The following is a 10,544-nucleotide window of genomic DNA, read 5'->3' on the forward strand; positions in this document are numbered from 1 at the left end:
AAGGGAGCTTTAGAAGCCCTTTTTAATGTAAAAATAAGCTACATACCCTCTGTGGTTTGCTCTATGGGACCCTGCGGTTGCTGGCGGTCGCGGGTTTAGAGATTGATTTTTAAACTACTATAACTATTATACGAGGCCTTTAAAACTAATAATAGCTTTTGCGACGGGGTCTTCCAGCGATTTTTCGTTAATAATTAACTAGGCTGAACATCTTCGATTTGAACAGCCTAGAGAAAATCGCGTTTTAAACCCGCCCCCTCTAAACGGCGCCAAAATTGCGCACACCCGCAGCGGAAGAATTTCAACGACGCTTCAGGTAGGCTTTGCAACATACCTACTCCTAGCCTATCTAAACTCTCCCTATAGTTAAGGCGAAGTCCTGCCCTCCTCCCTATAAATATTTACTGTACTCTTTCCAGCTTAATGGAATCTTTCCTATAGCACCATGGCCAAAAATGAACACAGTACTCCCAAATTCAGCTTTACCTCTGACTTGTACAACTGGAACACAACTCCCCAATTTCTATACTCGGTGCCTGACTGATGAAGGCCAGTGTCCCAAAAGCCTTCTTTAGCACCTTGTCCACCTGTGATACCACTTTCAGGAACTAAGCACTTGCACTCCTATGTTCCTTTGTTCTGCACACCGACCGTTCACTGTGAAAATCCGACCCTGTTGTGTACCATTGTAGCAATCCAGGAAACACATATGTTCAGAATGGTTGGTACACAAAATTGCTGGGGAAACTCAGCGGGTGCAGCAGCATCTATGGAGCGAAGGAAATAGGCGACGTTTCGGGCCGAAACCCTTCTTCAGAATGGTTTCTCTTTGCTCTTCCACTTCTCTGCAGCATGTACTGTTTTCCTTGTTTCAGCAATGCAGCAGCCCCTCGTCTCCCACCGCCAGCTCATCTCCAGCCGGCTCCTTCGGCGCCACCTTGAATTGGGATGAACGCCAGGGTCAGTGGCTGCGCAGACGACGTCTTGATGGAGCCATTAACCGAGTGCCCATGGGTTTCTACGAAAAAGTCTGGAAACTTCTACAGAAGGTGAGTTCTGGTGGTGAAGGTAAATGTGGAAGCAAAGTTGCACAAAGAGAAAACTGCCTTTCAAATTCACAAGGTGCCTAAATATTTCATTGGCTGTCGTGGGGAAATGTAGCAGCTAATTTGCATGTCATAAATTCCCACAAAGAGCAAAAATACTGATTTCATGCATATGTACTCGAGTTTTGACTTGTTTATATTGATGTATAGTATTGTCTAATTTGATTGGATACCATGCAAAACAAAAGTTTTCACTGTACTTCGGTACAAGTGACAATAATAAACCTAAACCTATGGGGGCTGTAAAGAGCCTTCAAGGCGATCTGGACAAGCTCAGTGAGAGCGGGAGAACATGGATGGTGGAACAAATGTGAGGTTATTCACGGGTGAATGTAACAGAGAAGCAGAGTGTTCATTCAATGGTGAAAGATTGAATTGAATTTTCCTTTATTGTCATTAAGACCTTTCGGTCTGAATGAAATTTTTGCAGTCATACATATAATAATAAATATCAAAAACACACAATAAACACAAATTTAACATCCACCACAGTGAGTTCACCAGGCACCTCCTCACTGTGATGGAAGGCAAAAGTCTTAAAGTAAATTGGGTAGTGTATGTTGCACACAAGTTAGTAAAGCCAACCTGTAGGAACAGCAAGCCAGTGAAGGATTATGTAATGAGAGAGGATACATGAGAATGCAGATGCTGGAGAATCTGGATCAACAAAATACCTGTTGGAGGAACTCAGCTGTTCGAGCAGCATCTATGGCGAGAAATAGACTGCTGATATTTTAGGTCATGATCCTTCATCTGGGCTGGAATGGTAGAGGGGATTTAGCCTGTACAAAGAGGCAGAGGCATGCTCATAAGTGATAGGAGCAGAATTAGGCCATTCGGCCCATCAAATCTACCCCACCATTCAATCATGCTTGATCTATGCCTCCCTCCTAACCCCATTCTCCAGCCTTCTCCCCAATACTCCTGACACCCGTACTCATCAAGAACTTGTCAATCTCTGCTTTAAAAATATCCAAAGACCAGGCACGTGCAGGAAGATGGTATTAAGGTAGGAGATCAGCCACGACCTGGACAACTGGTGGAGCAGGCTCCAGAGGTCCAACGCAGACTCATGTTCCTTTGATTCATTACCAGTTGGTTGAACGTGAACATTGGCAGATGGCATTCTTTTGTTTCTATTGTTGTATTCGCATTTGTTTCTCACTGGCCAACTCTGGTATTTTATGTTGTTATATTGTTGAGGGTGTAATGTTCTGCTGGATGTCATGTTGGTGAGAATATAAAAGAAGAGCTGTTGGCTCTCCGTTTGCTCCAGGTTCCAGCATCTGTAGTCACTTATTGGTGAGATGTTGTATTTTGCCAGATACTATATTGGTGCAGACACCGATGTTGCCATGACATGCCCAGCTGGATCTACACAGCCAACTCAGATCATTTATTCACGGTTCCTGAGAAGCTGGCTTTGTTTTCAGAGTGAATAATGTTAAGTGGAAAATTAAGAGGTGTTCAGAATTATGAAGTGTTGATAAAGTGTAAGGCAGAAACCATTTCCATTGGCAGAAGTTTTAGGAACCTGTGGATGCAGATTTAAAGCTGTTGTCAGAACTCTAACTGGGAGACAATTTATTTTCAAATCAAACTGGTTATGATCTGGAATCAATAGTACCTCTAGAAAAGAGGAGCAGCAGTAGACCACATCTGGGATAATGTTTACAAAGGGTAGGCAGAGACTCGGTGGGTGAGACAATCACCTGTGTCATGTACACACACTGCAACACTTTTACAGATGGCAACTTCAAAAACGCCTCTTCACATTATCTCCTTTGAAAATTTAGCATAAATATTGAAATGTGCAAGGACAAAAGATATGATTTTAATCCTTGACTTACTTATGAATTTAGTGCCATGGACTTTCCATTGATGGCTTTGTACTTCCTTCTTCAACCACAAGAGAGGTAAGATACACTATTTCAACGTCACTGATGTGCATTGCACAGGTATTGTGTATGGGTCATTTCTGCATCAGTAATACTCCTACCTGTCAGTTCACACATTGGCACTCCTGTATTTTAATATAAAACCTGCACAAAGTGCAAGGGTGTTCCAGTAATGAACACTTTCACAACTCGGGTTAGTGTAATGAACACTTTCACGACTCAAATCTTTTTCTGCTTTGCAACAGCACTGGTAACAGAAGTTGCGTATGTTATATGTGTGATAAATTAGGACTAGCTTTCTAATTAATCTCAAGTGCACACGTGTCTATAGATTGGTTATCAAGCAATTGGTTGTCAATTTCCATGGCCTTCCCAGTGAAATTAATATCCTGTGTTCTAAAGAGTCTGATTACTGCAGGGAAGTTACATTAAATCAAAGACAGTTTATTTTATGCTTGTCTATTTCTATAGTAATTTTTAAGACTACCTGACGTTGGTCTATCTGCAAAATTAAGTATTGTTTCAGTTTTGGTCAACCTGCTATTGGAGATATGCTATTCAGATTGAAAAATCTCTGCGTCTCTGGAGAGAAGGAATGGGTAACGTTTCGGGTCAAGACCTATCTCCAGACTAAGCCCTCAGTCCTTCAGTCTGAAGAAGAATCTCGACCCGAAACGTCACCCACTCCTTCTCTCCGGAGATGCTGCCTGTCCCGCTGAGTTACTCCAGCATTCTGTGTCAACCCTTAGACTGTTCCTGATCCATGTCCCAAAGATGAATAATGGCACAGCCAGGATCTGTCACAACAGCACAAATTATGGTCTGGATGGCATGGTATGATTTATTGGAACTTTAGGAATGTTCATTTTTTATGGTATAACTAATCAACATTCTTTATCTTTGTTCACTTAGCAAATCTAAGGAAAGTGTAAATGTTCTCTTTGAAAATTGCCGTGCCTTTAAGGAAAGAAAGTTGTTTAAAGATTAGAGGAAGCATTTATTTCATGTCCGGTCATTAGCTGTGGTGGGATATAACACTTTATTTGGATTCATTTTAAGATGACTCCCCAAGAGATCAAGTTTGCCGTCCATGTGGAGTCTGTTCTGAACCGTGTTCCTCAGCCTGAGTACAGGCAGCTGTTGGTGGAGACGATCCTGGTTCTCACTATGCTGGCAGAACTGGATGTCCACACCATTGGTGGAGTCATCTGTGTGGACCACATCGTACACATGGCCAATGAGTACTTTTTGCAGGATCAGGTAACTGGTGGCAGCTGATTTAAAATAAAATGCATATATAATCATCGTTTTCACATAAAGATTACAAACCTTCCATCACAGATTGAGAATTTTGATGGTGAATTCATTTGAAAGTCAGCAGTATCCCATAGTGATATAATTGAAATAATCTCCATAAACGCCTGCAATTTAAAGCTATTTTGGAGGTCTGTCCCGTGAGCTTTGTAACTGATTCTCAAAACCTCACCTGCTTCAATCTATTACCATGATCCCGTGCCAAACCTTGTTAGCTTTTCAACAACTTTTCTTGTGCTTTCATGAAATGTGAAGCCTGATACTGGACTGTGTGGACCATGGAGCATGTGGTGAAATGTGAAGCAACACATTTCAATGGTGTGGCATTCCAGAATAGTCACACCATCTCCCCAGTCATAAACATGGAAGTGTCTTTGGAGGGTGGTGAATCTGGGGAATTCTTTGCCACAGAAGGCTTTGGAGGCCAATGGATATTTTTAAGGCAGAAATAGATAGATTCTTGAATAATACTGGTGTCAGGGGTTATGGGGAGAAAGCAGGAGAATGGGGTTAGGAGGGAGAAATAGATCAACCATGATTGAATGGCGGGGAAGAGTAGACTTGATGGGCCGAATGGCCTAATTCTGCTATTACATGACCTTATGAGCAATTTTACATCAGCTTAGACTTCGGAAAAGAAATTGCAGCAGCCTCAGAAAGTTGCTTCCTGCAGTTCACCATTCTACCATCTTGTAATAACTAACCACACACCACATGAAGTGCATGACATTCCAACAACAGCATTTTAATGTAAATCTTAATGTAGATTTACAAAATCATTAGATAAACCTCCAATGACTGTTAATATTGCCTAATTTTACTGATCCTGTTGGTGAAAGTGTCCCTGTAAAGCCGCCTCAGTGAGAGAAAACTATTTCTTTCACAAGAAGTTTTGATTCAATTAATGTTTGATTTAGGTGAGTAGGAAGAGGAACAAAATGAACTAAGTAAATGAACTAAATTAACAATTGGGCGGTTTTGCAGATAGTGAAGATGGTTGTGAAAGATTGCAGCAGGATCTGGATCGATTGGCCAGGTGGGCTGAGGAATGGGTGATTGAATTTAATACAGAAAATTGTGAGGTGTTGCATTTTCGGATGTCTAACAAGGGCAGGACCTATACAATAAATGGTAGGCCTCTGGGGAGTGGTGTAGAGCAGAGGGATCTAGGAATGCAGGTGCATGGTTCTTTGAAGGTCGAGTCGCAGGTACATAAGGTGGTCAAAAAGGCTTTAGGCACATTGGCCATCAGTCAGAATATTGAGTATAGAAGTTCAGTCTGGGCACCATGTTATAGGAAAAAGATTGTGAAGCTTGAAAGGGTTCAGAGTTCAGAGTATATTTATGAGGATGTTGCCGGGACTAGAGCGTGTGAGTTATAGGGAGAGGTTGAGTAGGCTGGGCCTCTATTCCTTGGAGCGCAAGAGGATGAGGGGTGATCTTATAGAGGTGTACAAAATCATGAGAGGAATAGATCAGGTAGATGCACAGAGTCTGTTGCCCAGAGTAAGGGAATCGAGGACCAGAAGACCAGGTGAAGGAAAAGATTTAATAGTAATCTGAGCGGTAACTTTTTCACACAAAGGGTGGTGGGTGTATGGAATAAGCTGCCAGATGAGGTAGTTGAGGCTGGGACTATCCCAATGTTTAAGAAACATTTATACAGATACATGGATAGGACAGGTTTGGAAGGATATTGACCAAGCATAGGCAGGTGGGACGAGTGTAGCTGAGACATGTTGACTGGTGCGGGCAAGTTGGGCCGATGGGCCTGTTTTCACACTGTATCACTCTATGACTCCAACTGATATAATACTTTAAAATAAATTTATTTGGATGTTGAATAGATATGATTATAAAGTGCCCGACAAAATGTATGCAACAAAATAACATTTATTTATTTGCCTCTGTACTCCACAATTTGAGATTTGTAATTTTAAAAAAAAATCACATGTTGTTAAAGTGCACATTATCAGATTTTATTAAAGGGTATTTTTATACATTTTGGTTTCACCATGTAGAAATTACAACTGTGTTTATACATATTCCTCCCATTTCAGGGCACCATATTTGGGACACATGGCTTCACAGGCATTTGTAATTGTTCAGGTGTGTTTAATTGCCTCCTTAATGCAGGTATAAGAGAGCTCTCGGCACCTAGTCTTTCCTCCAGCCTTTCCATCACCTTTGGAAACTGTTATTGCTGTTTATCAACATGAGGACCAAAGTTGTGCCAATGAAAGTTAAAGAAGCCATTATGAGATTGAGAAACAAGAATAAAATTGTTAGTGACATCAGCCAAACCTTAGGCTTACCAAAATCAACTGTTTGGAATATCATTAAGAAGAAAGGGAGCACTGGTGAGCTTACTAATCGCAAAGGGACTGGCAGGCCAAGGACGACCTCCACAGCTATGACAGCAGAATTCCATCTATAATGAAGAAAAATCCCCAAACATGTCCAAAAGATCAAAAACACTCTTCAGGTGTCAGGTGTGGATTTGTCAATGACCACTGTCCGCAGAAGACTTCATGAACAAAAAAACAGAAAGCCACTGGTTAGCTGCAAATATAGGATAGCCGGGTTCCAGTTTGCCAAGAAGTACTTAAAAGAGCAACCACAGTTGTGGAAAAAGGTCTTGTGGACAGATGAGACAATTCACATATCAGAGTGATGGCAAGAGCAAAGTATGGAGGAGAGAAGGAACTGCCCAAGATCCAAAGCATACCACCTCATCTATGAAACACTGTGGTGGGGGTGTTATGGCCTGGGCATGTATGGCTGCTGAACTCACTAGCTCACTTATCTTTGTTGATGATACAACTGCTGATGGTCGTAGCATAATGAATTGTTAAGTGTTTAGACATATCCTATCTGCTCAAGTTCAAACAAATGCCTCAAAACTCATTGGCAGGCGTTTCATTTTACAGCAAGACAATGATCCCAAACATACTACTAAAGCAACAAAGGAATTTTTCAAAGCTAAAAAATGGTCAATTCGTGAGTGGCCAAGTCACTCACCCGATCTGAACCCAATTGAGCATGTCTTTTATATGCTGAAGAGAAAACTGAAGGGGACTAGCCCCCCAAAATAAGCTAAAGATGGCTGTAAAACAGGCCTGGCAGAGCATCACCAGAGAAGACACCCAGCAACTGGTGATGTCCGTGAATCACAGACTTCAAGCAGCCATTGCATGCAAAGAATATGCAACAAAATACTAAACATGACCACTTTCATTTTACATGACATTGCTGTGTCCCAAACATTATGGTGCCCTGAAATGGGGAGATTACATATAAACACTGCTGTAATTTCTACATGGTGAAACCAAAATATGTAACAATGGCCTTAATTAAATTCTGACAATGTGCACATTAACATGTGATTATTTTCTATTACAAATCTCAAATTGTGGAGTACAAAGGCAAATTAGTAAATGATGGGTCTTTGTCCCAAACATGGAGGGCACTGTATATCCCATGAGTTGGAACTGTTCAAGTGACTTTTTATAACATCAGATGCAATCCTTCTGTTTTCATTCCAGAAATCCCTTGGAGCAGGTGATTCAATTTTAGAGATGGACACAGCCACAAGAATCTGCAATTTGTTCTATGACAGCGCTCCAAGTGGCAACTACGGAACCATGACCTATCTGACCAAAGCAGTTGCCTCCTATCTCCAAGACTTCTTGCCAAATACTGGCTGCTTCCTCCAGTAGAGCAGTGGCCCGTGAAGCAGTTAACAGCATGAAGAGCTTCCTCATTATGTTATTTTATGCTTCAGCACTGTGTTTTAACTGAACATATTTCGGATCAAATTATAACCAGATGCAATGACGCATGGGATAATATGGAATATTGTTTATTTAAGGCTGTTATTTATTTGACTCGGTTACAATAACTTCTTTGCATGTGGCTACTGACATGCCAAAGTCCACTCACTCACAACTGGCAGCTCCCAAGATTTATATTTATAATTGACTTGCATCGAAATCAGCTCAAGCATGTAGTGAGAAAAATGATTACCAAATATGTTTGAATTATCTTCTGTGCACCAGATTCTATGCACTGTGCCTACTATTCCCATTGTGGTGTAGCAAGATTTATGAAGCTCTGATAATTTACAACTTAAAATTTAGAGGTACATAGAATTTTGCTTTCTATTAACAAATCTGATTAATAATGTAGCTCAATTAGTTTCAGTGGTTAATGGTGATTTTTGGCGAGTGAATATTTACAAACTATCTTACGCATGTCCGGGCAGATTGTGTTTGCAGTATAGAAATTATATACAACGGGTGGAGGAACAATAAAACATCAAGTCACAACTTCCAGTGAAAGTTGACTTGGACATTTGCTAATCAGGAATCTTACTAGACCATGTTAAGGTACAATTTTGTACTGCACAAGTGTGGGGATAGGAAAATGAGAGTTTGTTTGGCTTGAATGAGCTTCTTATCAGAGTGAAGCCAAGCTATGCATTAATGAACTTGTCTGAATTTGCCCAATGCAGTTTTAAAATGTGTTTCCCAGTCAAATTAGATTTCTATCTACTGTATTAAACTAACATCAGTGCATCATTGCACTAATATGATTCTGTCCCTTAGGGTCAGTAGTTTATACATACGGCAGAAATTTGGTTTCAGGGTATGTGTAATCTAGGTATGTATAAATACCAACCAACTGTGTCTCATTGTTTCCGAAAAAATAAATAGTTCATATGCACTGAAAAGCTGCTTACTGTTTACGCTGTTGGCTGTAATTTAGCCTGATCCTTGCTCGAACAATGTTTTTAATGGAAAATGTGCTTTTATTTTTAGTTGTATATTTATATTCATAGCAAGTAAACCTAAACAAAATGTTACAATATGAATATTCTGCTGCAATCTTATTTCAAATGAATTGCTCATGGTTCAGTATGTTGTTTGCAGTTGTAGAGATAAAAGTGGCCCATTGTCCAGGTAAACAGTACAATCATCTGTAGTACAGCTGGCCATTAGCGATGAGTAAGATGCAGAAGCAAACATCCCCCATGGAGAATGTTACAGTGATTATTTACTCCATCTGTGAGAAGATGGAAAACTGAAAGTGTTGAAGCATTTATTCAAAGACATTTTTTATGAAAGCCAAAACACCTTATGACTGGAGTAGTGGTTCATGAGTCAGAGGTTGCATTACCAGTATTCAAGCTCAGGCTGTGAATGGCCATACCCCATGGAGACCATGTGCATTCCAAAATAAATGTGATGCATGGCAAGCTGAACGTATCCATGTAGGTTAAGGGTCCACTGTCTCTGATTTCCTCCACTACTCTAGTACAATGAGATATCTCCGTTGCTCTATGGACCTTCCCCAAATTAATTTGCTTCACCAATGTCCGTGCTAGTGTTCTGAAATTTCCTCCTTAAACCTCTCCCCCTCCTTTAAAGTTCACAGTTCAGTTTTAATCGCCATCCTAATGTCTTCATAATTGTATTTGACAATGCCTATGCCAAGGCCCCATGATGTACTAATACACTGTGGATGCAGGTTTAAAAAAAAATAGCTCTGTGAAGGTAATCCTATAGAGGTGTCTGTTAAAATGGAATGGACATTTCAAAGCAGACAATAACGTACTGGAGGAATTCAGCAGGTCAGACAGCATCCAAGGAAGGAAAGGACAGATGACGTTCCAGGCTGGGATCCTCCTTCAGATAGTCATCAGCCTAAAGCATTATCTCATTATGTGCTCTCTGATCTTGGGTATTCCAGCATTTTCCAGATGTGTTGCGTCCATTTTATTTTGTTCCAAAATTAGAGTGAAAGCTCCCATTCTCCACAACAACTTATGAATGATTTTGTTTCTTGGAGGACTCTTGTTCCTGGAAGAAATCTACATGCAAATCACTGACCATGACGTAATAATGAGAAAGAAGCCTTTGAGAGCGTGGTCACCATCTGTGAGCTGATTACATGCTCTACGCCTCAGTTAGCCACTAATCAGAACAACAGAACTCTGTTATATAACCAAAATGACCATGCTCTAGTCTCGATCAACACTAGAATGCTGGAATAACTCAGTGGGTCAGGCAGCATCTCTGGAGGAAAAGTGTTTCAGGAAACCAGCATCTGTAGTTCTTTGTTTCTAGATCTGCTTCATAGAGCAGAACCCAGAAATTAATATTGAAGTTACTGCTACACCTGCTGGCTTTAATGCAAAGACTGTCCCAGCTTTTCACAGAAGCAG

The 10,544-nt window shown here is 40.7% G+C and overlaps 1 protein-coding gene across 1 annotated transcript in view; it reads left to right on the top strand.

Moving 5' to 3' along the window:
- The window catches only part of phka2 (phosphorylase kinase regulatory subunit alpha 2), a 73,757-nt gene extending 63,464 nt beyond the window's left edge, over nucleotides 1-10,293 (top strand). The window contains exons 29-32 of the mRNA XM_033032930.1: nucleotides 876-1,049; nucleotides 2,969-3,022; nucleotides 4,064-4,264; nucleotides 7,864-10,293. Coding sequence (XP_032888821.1) covers nucleotides 876-1,049; nucleotides 2,969-3,022; nucleotides 4,064-4,264; nucleotides 7,864-8,037 — 603 coding nt within the window. The 3' untranslated portion in view covers nucleotides 8,038-10,293. The remainder of the gene's footprint in view (nucleotides 1-875; nucleotides 1,050-2,968; nucleotides 3,023-4,063; nucleotides 4,265-7,863) is intronic.
- The last annotated feature ends 251 nt before the right edge of the window (nucleotides 10,294-10,544 follow it).

Source organism: Amblyraja radiata, chromosome 14 (genome assembly GCF_010909765.2).
Source record: "Amblyraja radiata isolate CabotCenter1 chromosome 14, sAmbRad1.1.pri, whole genome shotgun sequence".
NCBI lineage: Eukaryota > Metazoa > Chordata > Chondrichthyes > Rajiformes > Rajidae > Amblyraja > Amblyraja radiata.